Below are 17,385 nucleotides of genomic sequence, written 5' to 3'. Positions count from 1 at the left end.
TAAACTTCTGAATCGATCTTGGTTTCTCAGTCCTTGTTTTAGCATGTTTACAATCAGGGAGGGGACTGACTTCCTTTTTAGATCCCCCCCGCTCGTGCCGAATCCGAAAAAAAATTCTTTTTTCCCCTCCTTTTATACCCGGTTACCCAATTACTCACGGGTTGTTGTTAAATGTCCGAATTTCAAATGGAAGAAGCCAGCGCTCTCCGACGAATGGCATGCGGCTGCGCTCGGCAGGGGAAGCGATAGACTCACAGTACCACGCCGCTCCCCGGCACCCGATCCGTAGCCTTTAAAAAGGCTCCTTCACGAGTCGGGAGGGCGCTGACGGTACCAGCCGAGTCCCTATGTCCACGGGCTCCGTGCCCATGGTTTTTAAGGGTCCCCGCGTCGCCGGCGCGGTAGGACCCAGCCCCTGCCGAGCAGACTCCCTCCGGAGCTCGGAGGGAGTCCGCCATTCGGCGATGGCGCCAACCCGGAAGTCCAAAAAGAGAGAAAGTTTAAAACAACATAGCACAATAGGTAGGTTTAAAAGCAATACAAAGTAGACACTCATGGCAGAAGCCACCTACCTGGGAAAACTTGTTGGAACAAAAATGTCTTTGATTGTTTCCAGAAGATGCAGCAAGTGGCTGTCTATCGTGGTTCTACAGAAATGTTATTGCTCACAACAGGGACAGCCACACTATCCTATTCATAGTAGACCCATTGACATTAAGGCACATAAGTTAGTCATATTAATTTGAACGAGTGAGTAGGACTAGCAGTGGATTCAGCCCTCAGCCTCTATTATGTGTATTCAGTGGGGAACAAATCTTCAGCGGCCTCTGTTGTTGTTGTTTTGCCTGGCACTGACCTTTAAAAGGTCAAGCGGCTAACCCACATCCGAGCCATTGCTTTACTTCCGTATGTAGAAATAGTGCCAGGAAGAATAAAATGCAATGCCACTCCAGAGAATACTTCCCATTAAGCACCTTATTTTTTATCGAAAAGATTTATATACTGCTTAATTGACAAAAGAAACTTCTAAGTGGTTTACACCTTGGAGGAGGAATGAGAAGAGTACACTTAATTGGCTTCAATATTTTCCTTTGCCAGCATTTGACGATGAAATAGTTTCCACAGCCGACGTTTCGCGCTACGTTGAAGATCCTGGCTTTGGGTACAAAGACTTTGCCAGGCGGGGTGAGGAGCATCTTCCAACTTTCCGAGCCCAGGTGCGTTTAACATGGTGTAGCTTACGTTTGTAACCCTCTGAAAAACCAGGTGGTTTATTGCATGAGGTCAGAATGCAAAGTTTCCAGATAACACACTCACTACGCAGTGGCTCAGATCTAGAGATAAGTGAATTTAAGGAAGTTTGTGGGACTTCTTCCCACCTGCAGCCATGCATGTCCCCCCAAAAGCCTCAGGGGCATGGGGACATTCATTGAACAATGGGGCATGGGGGGCTGCTGAGGGAGTGGAGAATTCACCCCAAATTAGGCAGATATCCACCCAGTTTGGTGCCACCCATGATCTGATTGAGTTCAGTTAAATAAAGATCACCTTGGAAGCTTCAGAAGTCCCTGGCTGTCTTGCGATGCCTTGTTAACGGTGCAATCTGACTTGGAAAAACGTAAGAGCCTTTCCCCAAATTACCCTGATTTGATTTGTAATTCAAGGTACACTCAAAGCCAGTGCACACCCCTATTATCCACGTGGGTTTAATGTTCACTCTTAATATTCCTGTCAGTTACCACAGCTGAAAAGTCATTTTCCAAAATTAAGCTGCTCAAAACTTCCACGTAATGGTCGGTGCAACTTAAAGTTGATTCGAGACAGGCTTTCATGACTCGCTGTTCTTTCAGTAGGGAATAAGCAAGTACATCAGTTGGATATTCCCAAAAATCACGACAAGTTTGCTCATCTCAGAGCAAGAAAGAGGTTTTACATTTGAATTCAAAAGTTATTGATTTTTTTAAAAATAACAACAACAATAAATTGATTTTCATATTCTAATATAACTTCATTGTGTCAATTATTATTACATATAAATTTGCACTTACAGTTTATATACATTCTGATGATACACGGTTCCTACTTAATTCAATTTCTTCTCTTGATAATGCTTCACCTTAAATCAGAAGTATGCATTTGGATACAGGTGCATAGTCAGACTAAATTGGGACCCCCTTGCCCTGTGCATTTCACACAAGGGCACACAACAAATTGTTACCTCCACTGTTTTGCTTCAGCAGTAGAACGGCATCGTGTGTCTTCAAAACCATTCTGCAGTACTGCTCAAACATGCCATGTACAAATTGGTAGTCTGTGCTTTTTTGCAGGACTATACCTGGGAAAACCATGGATTCTCCCTTGTGAACAGGCTTTATTCCGACATTGGGCATCTCCTGGATGAGAAGTTCCGAATGGTCTATAGCCTCACGTACAACACTATGGCCACACATGAAGATGTTGACACAACCATGTTAAGAAGAGCTTTATTTAATTATGTTCACTGTATGTTTGGAATCAGGTATGTCATCAACTCATCTGGCTAAATAGTGCACTTCTGGAGGTATTCTGTAATTGGGGTGCTGCTTCAGGTTCAGAATGCAGCTATGCCTTATATTAAAGAGGCTTATATGTCCTTGGTTTCAGGAATGAAGTTGAGGGCTAGGATTGGACCAGTGGTTGCATTTTGCTTAGCGCAGGCCTAAGCATTCACAATAGGGACGCGGGTGGCACTGTGGGTAAAACCTCAGTGCCTAGGATTTGCCGATCGTATGGTCGGCGGTTCAAATCCCCGTGGCGGGGTGAGCTCCCGTCGTTCGGTCCCAGCTCCTGCCCACCTAGCAGTTCGAAAGCACCCCTAAGTGCAAGTAGATAAATAGGTACCGCTTTATAGCGGGAAGGTAAACGGCGTTTCCGTGTGCTGCGCTGGTGCTGGCTCGCCAGAGCAGCTTCGTCACGCTGGCCACATGACCCAGAAGTGTCCTCGGACAGCGCTGGCTCCCGGCCTCTTAAGTGAGATGAGCGCACAACCCTAGAGTTGGACATGACTGGCCCGTATGGGCAGGGGTACCTTTACCTTTTAAGCATTCACAATAGCATGTTTCAAGTGGAAGGGAGAAAGAGTGGATAAAAGGGTAAAATCATTTGTCTTCCCTCCACCCTGTAAGGTGTTTGCAGTATTTATCAGCATAAATATGGGGACAACATGGGTGAAGTTGGGGTGGACGAAGTATTCTTAAACCAAGCAGAACAGTAAATTGAGACACACTCGTGCAACATGTGTTCTGGAATCAAAGACCCTCAAGTGATTTCTCTAGGGTGCATATAAAAATCTGTTAGCCAGTTATTTGGAAATTAATTGAACAGTAATCTTATGGGTTCCCTTTAGCTGTTCAAAACGACTTCCAGGAAGCCAAAGGGCTGTGCAATCCATTTCCACCATAGAAATGTGTGTGTGTCATGGGAGTCATGGTTGTCATCATCTGAAGCCCGTCAAATGTACAGTGTGAATTGGGCCCCAAGAATCTACAAGGGTGTAAATTATATTCAAATCAATTTAGCGCATTATTCTTTGTGGCCTCTGTGCAGTTCCAAACGTGGGTTCTGCCGGCTACTGGAAGAGCTGTACAGTTCAGCCACCTGTCTTACCCCCCTTCCTTTTGCAAATCTAGTGGAACAATACCAGCCTGGCTTTAGGAGACTTCAGGCAGATTTACCCCAGCATATGCATTTTAAAAACAATTGTGCAGTAGAAAGGTGTTTTCTTTAAAGATGTGCATGCTCAGAAAAGAGAGATTCAGGCCGGCTTAATCTTGCTTAGGTATGATGACTACGATTATGGAGAAGTTAATCAGTTACTTGAACGGAGCCTGAAGGTTTACATTAAGACAGTGACCTGCTACCCAGAGCGAACTACCAAGCGCATGTACGATAGCTACTGGCGCCAGTTCAAGCACTCGGAGAAGGTGAGTGTCTCATTGATGGATGCATGAACCAGTGTCTATGTGTAAACAGGGGAAATGGCATTGTTAAGAAGGGAAGCTTCCATATCCATAAATCCGAAGTTCATATTTCATTAATGTGAAGTTCTGCACTGCACAGCCACCAAGAGCGAAACTTTGGGGTTGCCACATCACACCACTATGAAACACCCTGGAAAAAATGAACACACTGGATTCTGCTGAATGCTGACACACACACACACAGACACACACACACACACCACATGACAAGGTAGTACAAAAGATCGTCTCTGCAATGGCTTGTTCACATGTGCAGGTCACTGCTGGATGCTGCAGTCTGACGAGTGGCAACCCCATTTATCACAATCTCAACTCGGGAACGATAAAGCTGAAAGAAATATAAATGCCCTTTGGTCGACCTCATGGTGAGCTACGGCATTTATGTCTTTTTAGAAGATGCCATCATCATTTTTTTGTTTGAATCTTTCCTCCAGGTCCACGTGAACCTTCTCCTGATGGAAGCGCGCATGCAGGCGGAACTCCTTTACGCCCTCCGTGCCATTACGCGCCACTTGACCTGAACTGCCGTTGCAAGCGTGTGAAGAAAGCTTCCAAGCAGATGCGCAGAAACACCTGCCTGTGGTTGTTGCATCAGGTTATTGGATTCTCTAGTGTCAAAAGCTGAAGCCGCCTTCCTCGCGGTGGTTAACGTGCAATGATCTATATATTCCCCCCCCCCTGTTTTCTTGATGCTTAACATTACTAACGATAGCAAAAATAGCACTGAGGAACACTACTTCTTAAGTTGTTTCCAGTTGGAGTATTGGTCACAAACCCTAAAACGGTTTGTTATATTTGATTCTTTTGCTATTTCTTCTCACGCTCGGAAGAAAAACACTTGTTGGTGCATCTTCCGAGGTTCTGTTCCTACCCACTTTTTCCTGCAAATGGAATCCAGAGCGAAGGATTTTATTTTATTTTCTCCTTTTAGTTCTTTCTAGAATATTAATGCAGCTTTCCTGAATCCAGTATGTGCTGTGTTTAAACTGAAGTGCTCAACTGGCTTATTCTTAGAGTTTTCTTAAGATTTTAGTACTTTGGCAGTAGTTTGGAGGCTGTGTGAAAGCTGATGCAACTATTGTCTGCCTTTTTTTTTTTAAATGTGAAAAGAACTGCTGCCAATCCTGCAGCGTGCTACTGAGACACAGCATTCAAATGCTTTTTTCTTTTTCTGAACGAAGAGGGTTTTCTACCATATCCATTTCAACTGTACATAATCAGTTCAGGGATTGCATTCTTCTGTGTTGCCTACGATTGCTCTTTCTGCTGACCCTAATGATGCTTGAATGGTACTTACTGCCCAGCCAGCAAGCCAGTTTAACTTGGGATATCTGAACTTGTAGAAGTTTGACTTTAAGAGGTTTTTTTTTAAAAAAGTTTTGAAATCCAGGTTCGTCCTTAACTGGTTCATTGATCTGGTGGTAATGTGATGCGTGCAAATCCAGCACACGCACGCGCACATGCTGTCCGATCAAAGAAACAAAAGAGCAATCTGCAAGAGCACATTCTCTTAAAACTGAAAAGAGCTGCCTTGTGCTGAATCAAGCCACTGGTCTGTCTGTTCTGGTCCTCCAAAGTTGAGGGGAGAAGTCTCTCCCAGCCCTCTTACCTGAGATGGTTTTAACTGGAGATGGCAGGGATAGAGCCCAGGACCTTTCGCATGCAGAGCATGTATTAGTCGCTTAGCTAGATTTCCCCCTCCCCTGAAAGCTTTGCTTGTACGACACTGTCTTTTACTGAGTCAGACTTGTCTGTTCTGACCAGCAGTGATTCCTTGAGGTCTTGGGTCACAATCGTCCCTAACCTTTAACTCAAAGTGTCGGGACCCTTCTACAAACAAAGAATGTGCTTTGCCCCTGAGTTGCAGTCTCGTTTTGCTCCACTGTCATCCCCCCCCCCCACTTCTTAATTCAACGGTAATTATATCAGTGTTCAGCTTAAGCTTTGGGGAAATTGATTCCCGTCAAATATTTTTCACAACGCTCTGCAATATTTTCAAGCTAAGAATCATGTTTCTATACGTTGACGTGAATGAACAAAGGAAGTGCAATATATAGCAGAAGAGCGAGCCTTTCCTTAACCAAGTCGCTGCTGAAATGTCCCGCTCAACACGACCGCGGTGGGAAATGGCTTCTCCTTCCCAAACTTGGGTAGTGTTTGCTGCAAACAATCGGCTCCTACTCGAGCACCAAAGCGTTGGTTTAATCGGATGTCCCCAGGCCCTTCTACACCTTCCTTTTAGCAGGGGAGACCCCATGCAAGCTCCATAGAAGTGAATGGAGGAGGTGCCAGAGGAGTGCCAGGCCGATTGGCTTGTGCCCATGGGCAGATGTCATTGTTGGGAAAGTGAAGTGAGCAGCCAAGAGAGTCCTGCCCTCGCATTGCTTGACTACACTGATTACTTTTTCCCTTCAGGGCACAAATGTCTTGGTTTTTAGAGCTTTACCTTCTTGCATTAATGATCCAGTGAAGTGCCTAAAGAGAGGCCAGAAAGACAAGACATGATAGAGACTTTCACGTGACTGGCTTGCTTCAGAAAAAGCTAGTCTCAGCTGAGTCCCCTTGAAATCAACACTGCTTAGGCCCAGCGGGGCTTGGAGACCACCCCTTTGTGTCCCACTGCCAGTTATCTGGGATCCAGGAAAGGAACCTTAACTTGCCCTCAAGCCTTTTGGGTAGTCGATAAAGCGATTTAAGCCCCAGTCTTTTCCTCTCTTTTGATTTTTACAAGACTCAGTTGTGACTAACTTTTGCTGAATTGAGATTGATGTCAGATTTTGTGTCCCCCTGAATATTTATTTTTACCTGCTTTTATACACATTGGAAATGAATGAGATGGACCTTCATTCCAGTAGACTGTAGAAAGCAATATAGAATAAGCTTGTACATTGAAGACTTCTGCAGTGGTTTCTTTCATGAGAGCAATTTTGGAAAGTAAAAAAGGGGGGGTAGAGGAACTAAAGTTTGGATGTGGTTATTTTGTTGGGTTTATTTTTAAAAAAATTACTTGATCTTTCTCTCTCTTAACGGCTGTGATGTTGTGTGATTGTCCTGCAACACACATACCCCTTGGCTGCTGAAAAAATTGTTTGTTGCTTTGAAGAGACGTAACCTTCTGCGCTTGGAATTGCCAGGGCTGTTTTGACATGGAAACTCTCCCAGACGATATTGACACTACAGATTCGTATTGGCTGCATGTGTTGCTCCTCCTAAAGAAGTCTGGGAATTGCAGTTTGGGAATAGTGCTGAGGGCTTTCTCTTAAAAGACACCCCCAAACACACACTTCCCAAACCAGTTCAGCTTCCCAGGAAACCGTTGAAACCTGTTGGAGTCAGTAGTGTGTCTATATGTCCTTGGAAGGAAATGACTACAGTGATGACAAGTTACTGAATGAGCGACGCATTGCTGCTGAGGATGAATGGTAGCTCACTGCTCGCTCTGTGCATGTGAGAAACCGGGAGGGGTGTGTGGGTGGGTGTGTTTTAAAAAGCCGACTCAAAATCCAGCTAAAGTTAAGCGTTTTGAAGGATGGCGTTGGATTTAACAAGAGCATCCAGCCATTTGCACCTGCGGTCTGCAATGGGGATGGGTTGTGCAAACGCTGCCTGCAGCTTACCTTTATGGGTTGTGTTTGGCATGGCACCATTGCCCTGACCCCCTGTCCTGTCCAAAGCCGGGTTGATTTCAGTGGAAGAGTTTGAGGGCTCCGTTGGAGACTCCCTGGGACTTTTAAGACGCTTAACCCTGACTGGATTTGAACTGCAGCAAGGTGCTGACAGGTCTCCATTGTGGGAAGGGGAAGGAGCAACTTCTGCCAGGGGAACTTCTGCCCCTTTCTTTCTTTGCTGTTGTTCCAGGCACTTGTTTGCATGTTGCAGAGAAAAGCCAGGCAGGGCGTGGATGCAGGGAAATTGGCTGGGGAAGGACTGAGCCCTCTGGCCCCACAGCTCTTCAGATATAACATCTGTCTTCACCTTTAGAGGTAGAGACATAAACAGACTTTGTATGTAACTGTAAGAGCTTAAACGTTTTCTTCAGAGCAGTCGTGGCTTTTCTTCTTAACAGGGAGGCTGGTGTTCCAATTGCGGAAGCATTAGTGCCTTTTCTTCTAGATTTTTTTATTGTTCGAACTGAATAGTCATCTCAGTGAGAGGCAATTAGATTTTAAATCAATAAGACTGTTGGTTTCTCTCTCTCTCTCTCTCTCTCTCTCTCTCTCTCTCTCTCTCTCTCCCTTCTGTGAAATATATATAAAGTGAATCCATTAACAGGAGCGTAAACTTGATTTCACATGATTTCAGACCTACATGTGGTATCCAAGGTTGGGACCTGCTGTTTTGAAAACCAGTTTGTGTTTTTTCCTTAGAAATAGAATGGCAAACTTGAATGTTAACAAAATGTTTCAAGGTGATGATGTTTGATTCAGAGTAGACATTTTATGTGGTCATGATCTGGTGCATAGCTTTATATACTCAAATGTGATGGGGTTGTGTGTGTGTGTGTGTGTGTGTGTGTACGTGTGTGTGTGTGTGTGTTTTTAAATGCTGACATTCGGAGTAGGCATCCAAGTGAATATGATTGTACTTCTTTGCTTGACATATACCCCTTAAGCTCACAGATGTGCCAAATTAAAAAACGTGCAAAATCTATTTTTTTATAAAATAGCACATGTGAATGAATCGTCAAACTTCATGGATGTCAAAAATGTATATCATTCTTTCGCAGTGTAGGCATAGTTGGGGGTTTGTTTTTCGTTTTTGTTTTGCTTCTTCTAGTATGGCTTTGGATTACGTGTCAGCAACTGGCACCCTTGGGCCAAAATCTGTCCTAGTTGTCAACCAAGGGGCAAAAGAGTGTCATAGGCTGCAGCCATAGGTAGCAGCAGGACTTGGTGGCAAGGGAGTTCCCCAGCAGGCTCTGTGGATTATATGGCAGGATATAAATCCCCAAAGTGGGAGGTGGGACTCAGGCTGCCACTTAGGGCATAAAAAGGCCCCTCAAGTGCTTGTTTATTCCCTCTGCTATTTTTGTTGTGATTGCAAAAATAAAATATGGCTGCTTCAAGAACTTGTCAAGACCTCTCCCCACCCCTCCTTTTTTAGGTGGAGGGGAACTGCATCAAATTTATTTGGGGTGGGAGACAGAAGGGCTCACAGGTGGAATTACACATACTCGGTAGAGAGAGAGAAGTTTCAAACATGAGCCTTCAAGTGCAGATGCAGGAAATAGGTATGTGTGGGGAAACTCCAGATTCTAGCTCCAGTAAAGAAATAAACAAAAAATAAATAAATCAAGGCATATTGGTCAGGGGCAGGGGATCAGGTCATTACTGCCCAGCTCCAGGTTATGTTTACTCTGAAGCAAGTCCCACAGTGTTCAGATGCCCTAATCAATTCACAGAACTGACTTGTTTAAATAGTTTGGCGTTTGGTGTGCTTCTGATCTGCAGCAGCTGCCAGGCTCAAAAGCAAATGGACTGTTATGTGATTTGATGTTAACCAAACAGGTTTCTAGGTTCCCTGCGTATTCAGCCTCCCCTCTGCAAGCACAGGCACACACAGCATGGTTACTACTTGAAATTTTGCCCAAGTCTGATTTGAGGGTCCGATCGGTCATTAGAACTGCCCCCCCCATCCCACCTTTGTTTGCCCCACACTGGGGTACAGCTGTTCATCTGTGTCTTAATGTTGTTGGAAGGCGGTTGAATGATACCTTTCTTGGCTACTAGTGCCAATCCACTCTTTTCAACTGAGTCTGCTTCAATCGGTGCCACTGTGTGAATAGGATGCTGGACTAGATGGGCATTGGACTGGTGCATCAGGGCTCTTGGTACACTGCCCAGCTAGTGTGTGAAATCCCTTAAACCATGATGGGGTACACACTTAACACTCCCTGCGTTGAGGAAGGCATGTACAAACCTCCTGGCCAGATTTTTCAAATGAGTATGGTACCTTGCATCGTCGTCTTTGGCGATCGTTCACAGCCGATTAAGATTGCCTCGGGTATCATACTATTGGAAATTTGCTTGCTTAAACTGGCCTTCCAGAACTGGCCCATCTTCGTTAAGAGGGTGAAATTCAAACTAGCCTTGAACCTTCTTGCCCCCGCTCCCCTCAAAAGAACCATTCGGGTTTTTTATATCCCTTGCTGACATTTTAAAAGAGTGCTTCTTTTTTTAGTAAGTGAAGGGTTCTTTGCACAAATAAAACAGAAAATTGGGCCTGCATTATAAAAGGAGCATAGAGTCCCATCATATAAAGACACAAACATTTGCTGAACGGCATGGACCATTTTTAATGGAGATTTCTGTCAGAATGCTGTTACTTGAGTTGGGAAGTTGGATCTGCGGTATTTTGGGCTCTGCTTTCTACAGCGCCAAATAAATTTTAAAAGTTTCGCATTTCCCGCACAAACCTCCTCTAGATTTGTATGCTCTCAGGTCTTCGAAAGGTGGAACATGGTCAAAAGGTGCACATCTTATGAGACGGGAATAATAGAAATCAGAATTGGCATGTGAGGTTCCTGCACAACTGTAAGGATTTCCCACCTCTGTGGAGTGTACATTTCCCTCTGTAATTGGAGTGGCAGGACTAAATGAAGAGGGTGCCAGACTCCTGCCACAGATGTTTGTTACAAAGCAAGGAAAGCCACAAGTGGATGTGGGGTTTTTTTGTATGCTTGTTTTAGGCACAAGCTCCACAACCCTTAAGGCGCTTCCAGGCAGCCTGTTTGTTGAGCACTCATCCAGATTTGTCTGCAGAGAGATCAGATGATGTGTACTGTTCGTTGAGCCTTCATTCTGATTTCCGGACTGAGGCCTTCATTTTCTTAAATAACAACCCTCTGTATAAATTTGGTCACAAATGGGGATCTTCAACCTGTGGGTCCCCAGATGTTGTTGGACCACAACTCCCATCATCCCTAGCTAGCAAGACCAGAGCTCAGGGATGATGGGAGTTGTAGTCCAACAACATCTGGGGACCCAGAGGTTGAGAACCACTGTTCCAGAGGAAGGCATATGTACTTATCTAAAATCCTTTTTAGTTCTTGTATTCTGCTGTTATTCTGCTTTTTATTCTGCTCCCAGCAGCCCCCCATCCAAAGGAATGACCAGCTCCACATCTGCTCAGCTGCAGCCTCCCATAGCCCAGGCAACATCCAGGAGCCCTTGCCTTTTAAATTATTGTGGACCTTGGGAAATAAATGAATAAAACTTGCAGAAGCAGTAGAAACCTCAGCTATATCAGTATTCTGCTCCATGCTATTTTGTCTCCCCTTCTTTCCCCTTAATTCTCGCTTCTGAGCTCACAGTAGAAAGGAGCTCCCTGTTTAAAGAGGTACACAATTTAACTGAGCGTACAGTAGGCTGAGATACCAAAGCTATGGGCTGAGCAGCCAACCATACAAGGGTAGGATCCAGCCCCCAAAGCACCTTTTTCTGCCCCCTCTCTCTTGGTAGCCCTATCAAATACATTCTGATCAACTTGGTGGTCAGATGTTTCTCCGTAGTTTCGCTTAGACGGCAGCGAAGCAATTGAATGTCCACCTAGCATTCTGCATAGATTCTCTTGGACTTGTTGCTTGCACATTCCATCTGCAGCCTGAATGACCATCTCGACACACATGAGCCATTTTTAAATATTTTGTTCAGCTTGGTCACCCACGGGGTGGCAGTGGTACTGAGTGTTCTGGCTCCCAGTGAACGCCTGCAGACTATGGTGACCCATAAGCTGGCCACCCCCTGGTTTACATAATCCTTTAGTCCATGCATGGGGTTCTCTAGGGTAAAAACCAAAATGGTACCTGAACAAATGCAGGGTAGCCAAGCAAACTGACCTTTTTTTCTTTTCTTAGTTTGAAGTTCTATATGTAGCATGCTGTGAACGTCTTACCTGGTCTCTGCAAAATAATCAGTATTGATGTTGCTTTAATTCTTTCGGCTTCTTCTTTTTTTTACACCCCCACCCTCCTTTTAAACGTAGTGTCTTTCTAGAAGCTGTGATAGGCCTTTGTGGTCCTTGACTTTGTTACTGTAACTTCTTTTTTTTAATAAAAAAAAAGTTTGTGAAATGTAGGGCTAACCCGAGTTGGATGGACCAGTCCTCCAAGGTTGCCCATTTTCAGTTTGTTCGTTCTACATTATGGCTGTCCGTAGAATAAGCTTATCAATGATGCAATTTAGGATTCGCACAGCTTTTTTTTTTTTTAACGTCCACGTGTATGCATTTTGTACGTGTGTATTGCGGGAGTGGGGAGAGAAAGGTGATGTGTTTTATATAGGCTTAAGCTTTTTTGGTTTATTTCTTTTCCCTTTTGTAAAGTAACTGACTTGGTAAAATCCATAGCCGCTTAGGACTGTCCATGCTGAACAGACATTGCTGTAGAGGCAAGATCACGTTCTTTGTAAGTTTCAAATAGTGACCACCACCACCACCCCATGCCTGGGGAAACGAGCTCATTTTGCACCACACGAGGGGAAAGGTTGTTTCAAAACTAAGTGAGTACAGTGCTAGCTCTTGAGTGGATGTGTTAAGGGGGAATGCAAAAGTCTTTGTGAATGGAGGCGATGGCCTCCCATGATCACCCAGGAAGAACCACCATAAAGGTCTAGACAGGCCAACAAGGCAGTCCTAACTAAGGCTGAACTCCATAAGAAGATGCCAGGCCCATTTCCCTTGCCATAAGGGATGCAGTTAGCCAAAGACTATCCTGGGAGGGAAAAGGATTAGGTCAGAAACTCCAAGGGCGGCAGCAATGGACCCAACATGTTTGTGAGAGCTTTCCTTGTGCAGAGCAGCTGACTAAAACAAATACACTCTTTGCAACTCATTCAGCTGATGGTTGCCTCGCCAAGCGGCTATTGGTTGCCTACCAATGGCTCTTGTATTACTCTTGTATTTGTTACTCTTGCCATCTTGGCAACAAGGAGTTTAATGGCACTGAAGGGTGGTGGGTTGAGAAGAGACTAACAGCGTATCTTTACTACAGCATATATGTCTAGGAGAACTCTTGTTATCTCAGGACAAGTGCAGGATAAAGCTCCTCTGGAGCAACAAAGCATTTCCTACACCCCAGAAATATTTAACTCCAGGAATAGCTGGAGCACTTGGGTGAACCCTAGATGCTGCCCATCCTGAAAGCACCACACCCTCGGGGTGCAAACTCACAGACAACATGGGAGTAATCCCCACTGAGCTCACTGGGGGCTTAGCTATGAGTAGACAGGTATAGAGTTGCACTGCACGTGTGTCTCTTGCTGCAGTTGTGTCAATTTAGGACTTCTTGCAAACAGAACCAAGAGTTCAGCTAGCATTTTCCTGACATCCGTGGTTATTGGACAAGCCTATCCAACTGGATCTGTTTGTGTGACTCTTTTTCTTTCTGTTAAGCTTTTAGTTAACGCAACTTGAATTGTATCTGAACAGATGCGGAAGGAACTTTTTAGCGAGCTGAGACAAAAAGAAAAAAAACACATCATATTTTTCAATAAAGGAATTTGTGTGTGCATATTATTAACCTGTTAACAGCAATTCATAAAATCTGCACTTTTTATGAGGTTTTGAAAAATTCTATTTATAGGTACGGAACAATGGGGTTTGTTTAAAAACTGTATAGCGTTTATACTTGCTGAAATTTCTTTCATTGTTATCGGTAGGAATTTTATTGGTTCAATAAAAACTGGCGAGAAACCCCACCCCTGTAATGTGGCGTGTCTTTCTTTCTTCAGTTCAGTGGCTCTCTTGGAAGGTGCTTTTGAAATTACCGTATTTTTTGCACCATAACACTCCCTTTTTTCCTCCTAGAAAGTAAGGGGAAATGTCTGTGCGTGTTATGGAGCGAATGCCTACGGGTGGCGGGGGGATCTGCTGCAGTCGTGAGCAGAGGATCCATGGTTCCCCTTCCTTCCCTCCTCCGTGGCTCGTTTTAAAACAGTAAAGCGGGAGAAGAGCTGCTGAGTGGGTTGGAGAGAGGGACAGAGAGCCTGCTTGCTTTAAAAGAGCAAAGCGGGAGGGGCTCCTTTAAAGCAAGCAGGCTCTCTGGACCTCTCTCCTCCCCACTCAGCTCGCTAAATAGCATTATTAGCAGCATCCTTCTCCACACACCCCATGCGTGCTCCTTGTCCCTTGAGTGCTTTTCCTTCCCTTCCCACTTAAAACGTGGTTACAAAGCATGGATCCTCAGGATTTTTGCACTGGGTCACCCCAAATTCACCATCAGATCACATAGCATGTCCATGGCTACATCTTGCACCAAAAAAAATCACGCACCCACTGTTGCCTGGGGTCGCAGTGGTGCAAAAACGTGGTTACAAAGCATGGATCCACATGGATCCTCAGGATTTTTGCACTGGGCTACTCCAAACTCACTGTCAGATCACATGTCTGTGGCCACAGCATGAACCACAAAAATCATACATCCACTGTTTCATTTAGAATATTTTTTTTCTTGTTTTCCTCCTCTAAAAACTACGTGCGTGTTATGGTCTGGTGCGTGTGATAGAGCGAAAAATACGGTAATTTTATATATGGATTTGAGAACCGTCGCGCTGGATCAGAACAAAGGTCCATATAGTCATGAGAACATGAGAAAAGCCTCGCAGGATCAGCCCTAAAGGCCCATCTAACACACCATCCTATTCTCGAAGTGGTCAACCAGATAGGAAGCCCGCAAGCAGGCCATGACTGCAAAATAATTGCTCCCATTAATGGTTTATCAGAGGCATGCAGCCCCCCCAAAGTGAAAGTAGAACATAGCCATCATGACTCGTAGCTACTGCTAGCCTTATCCCCCATGAATTTGTCTAGTCCTCTTTTAAAGCCATCCAAATTGGTGGCCATCATCAGTACCTCTGGTCCAGAGCAAATTCCATAGGTTTTATTATGTACGGTGCGAAGTAGTACTTTCTTTTGTCCTGAATTTTCCAACATTCAGCTTCATTAGATGTTCACAGGTTCTAGCCTTAGGAGGAAAACTGGAGTGTGTCTAATTTTACATATAAACATTCAGTATTAAAATCCAGCTTTCCCTTCTCCAAGCAGGAAGCCAGTTGTGTGACATGAGAAGCTCACAGGCAAGGTGTGGTGCAAGAGAGCCATTTACCCTTCCCCCCCCCCCAACATTTGTGAATTAAAGGTAAACGGCCTCTAATCATGGAGGTTTTGTGCGGGTTGTGCCATTAATAAGGCACATCTTCCATGGGTCTTTCTTTTAAAAGATTCTGGCCACCATCACGTATTGGGGTAACGAGTTTGTGTAAATCCCATGCACCTGGTGTGTAGAAGTACTCCTTTTGTCCTCAAACGTATCTCCAGACAGCTTAATTAGAACGTAATTAAAATCTGTAGCTTTCCAGAATGATCTTCCTAATGTTTCAACTTCTTGCTGTTACACACTTAAAAAAAAATAATACACAGCTAACTTGATGTGTTTTGTTTTGCCTTGCCTGTGCCTTTCAAAGGGAGGGATTCCACATTTTACTCCATGAGGTGTGATTAAAAATCCTTAACTTCGGCTGGATCATACCCATTATTCCCAGGAACGGCAGTCGCCCCAAACCAAGGACTCAAACCAGCCAGTTAAAAGGAGATTGTTGTCTGTTTAACCTGATCTGAACACAGGGGGGCACTAAATGCTGCAAATACACTTCTTCCTGGCGTTGCTTGTACCAGATAATTACCGTATTTTTTGCACCATAACACTCACTTTTTTCCTCCTAAAAAGTAAGGGGAAATGTCTGTGCGTGTTATGGAGGGAATGCCTAGGGGTGGCATGCCTACAGATTTTCCTCCTCTAAAAGCTACGTGCGTGTTATGGTCGGGTGCGTGTTATAGAGCGAAAAATATGGTATTTGTCTGCAATTTAGCAGCTTAAACATGGAGGCATGACCTGATGCAGAATCTGACAGTTCATAAAAGCACTCACAGGATTTTCTCTTCCTCTCCCTGACCCCCAATTGGGTCCACTTATTTTGCAAACTAGAAGAAGTTTCCCTAGTGGCTAACTCTTTTTGTGGACAAATTAGGGAAAGATGGGTCCTATTTGTGGTTGTCAGCCATGCCACCTTTTAAGACTGAGATGGGGAAACTGTGGCTTTCCAGTTGAACTCCTGCTCCCAGGTGCTCCAGCCAGTGTGGCCAATGGGCATGGGTGATGGAAGTTGCTTTTGGGCTACAGGTTCTTATGCACAGAACTGCCACCTTTCTTCTGCCGACACCGTAGTATGTGGCAAGGGATAAATTAAATAATAAAGATTGCTGTGAGAAGCCTCACTCTATAGAGGTAGTGAAAATACTATTTATTCACTTAGGTGGTGTTTCTATACCACTCTCCATGTGAAACGTCTTGAGAGTGGCAAACAAAATCAGAAATAAAGGTTAGCAATAAATACATGAAACCAAAAATCCAATGTAAAACAGCAGCAGAGATCAAAGCAGAGAACCAGATTAAAACTCTGTGACTTCAAAAGGCTGGGCAAATAGAAAGATCCTCTCCAGGAACACGGAAGATATATGGGTTGGTGCCCTGCCAGTCGCCATGGGGAAAGCATTCCTGAGCTGAGAAGCTTCATGGAGGGGGAAGTGGTCCTTAAGCTAAACTTGTCTCAAACCTTTTAAAGGCTTTTTAAAGATTAAAATCGACCAGGAGTCTCATGGCTAGTTCTTAAAACGAAAACAAGAAACCTTGTAAGGTGCTCCCTACATCTAGCCACAGATAAGAAGTCTAGCTGCCTCATTTTTCACTAAAACGGCCTAAACTCTTCTAGGGCAGAGCCATGTCCAATGTGTTACAACAATCCAATTCAGAAGTTAATCTAAGCACAGGTTTGAAACCCAGACCTGCCTTAGAGGCAAAAGCCAGTAAGCCTCACTCTGAAAAGAACAGAGCATAGAATAGATACTGCACTACGGCCACATTCACACCATTTAAATAGTTGTGACTTGCCTCAGAGAATTCTGGGAGGAGTAGTTAAACGTGCTGAAAGTTCTTAGGAGACCGGTAGTTCCCCGCCCGGAGCTACAATTCCCAGTTTTCCATGAAGAGGGATTGATAATTGTAGCTCGGGGAGGAAGGAAGGCTGAACAATTCTTGGCACCCTTAACAAACTGCTCCCAGAATCCTTTGAGGCAACCCATTACTGTTTCAAGAGGTATTGTAGTGCCTTAAATGGATTGTGTGAATGTGTGCACAGCGCTTGCAAGATTCAAGTTGCATCACATACAGTATGCCTTTACCTTACACATCTTCCTGTCAGCATAATTATTTTCCATATTGTGGATGGAGGGGCTTGAGGTTGCCTAGTTTAGTTCATCGCAGAGATGAAATTCAACCGGGAACTTCCCAGTCCATTACTCTGTTTCTTAAACA

The 17,385-nt window shown here is 44.4% G+C and overlaps 1 protein-coding gene across 1 annotated transcript in view; it reads left to right on the top strand.

The window, feature by feature from the left end:
• SESN3 (sestrin 3) overlaps positions 1–6,865 on the top strand; it is a 62,701-nt gene extending 55,836 nt beyond the window's left edge. The window contains exons 7-10 of the mRNA XM_082219405.1: positions 1,099–1,217; positions 2,328–2,518; positions 3,818–3,962; positions 4,454–6,865. Of these exons, the coding sequence (XP_082075531.1) occupies positions 1,099–1,217; positions 2,328–2,518; positions 3,818–3,962; positions 4,454–4,540 (542 nt within the window). The 3' untranslated portion in view covers positions 4,541–6,865. The remainder of the gene's footprint in view (positions 1–1,098; positions 1,218–2,327; positions 2,519–3,817; positions 3,963–4,453) is intronic.
• The last annotated feature ends 10,520 nt before the right edge of the window (positions 6,866–17,385 follow it).

Source organism: Podarcis vaucheri (assembly GCF_965113315.1).
Source record: "Podarcis vaucheri genome assembly, chromosome: 4".
Lineage (NCBI taxonomy): Eukaryota > Metazoa > Chordata > Lepidosauria > Squamata > Lacertidae > Podarcis > Podarcis vaucheri.
The sequence above is the reverse complement of the archived record's forward strand: the minus strand, read 5'-3'. Positions and strand labels throughout refer to the sequence as shown.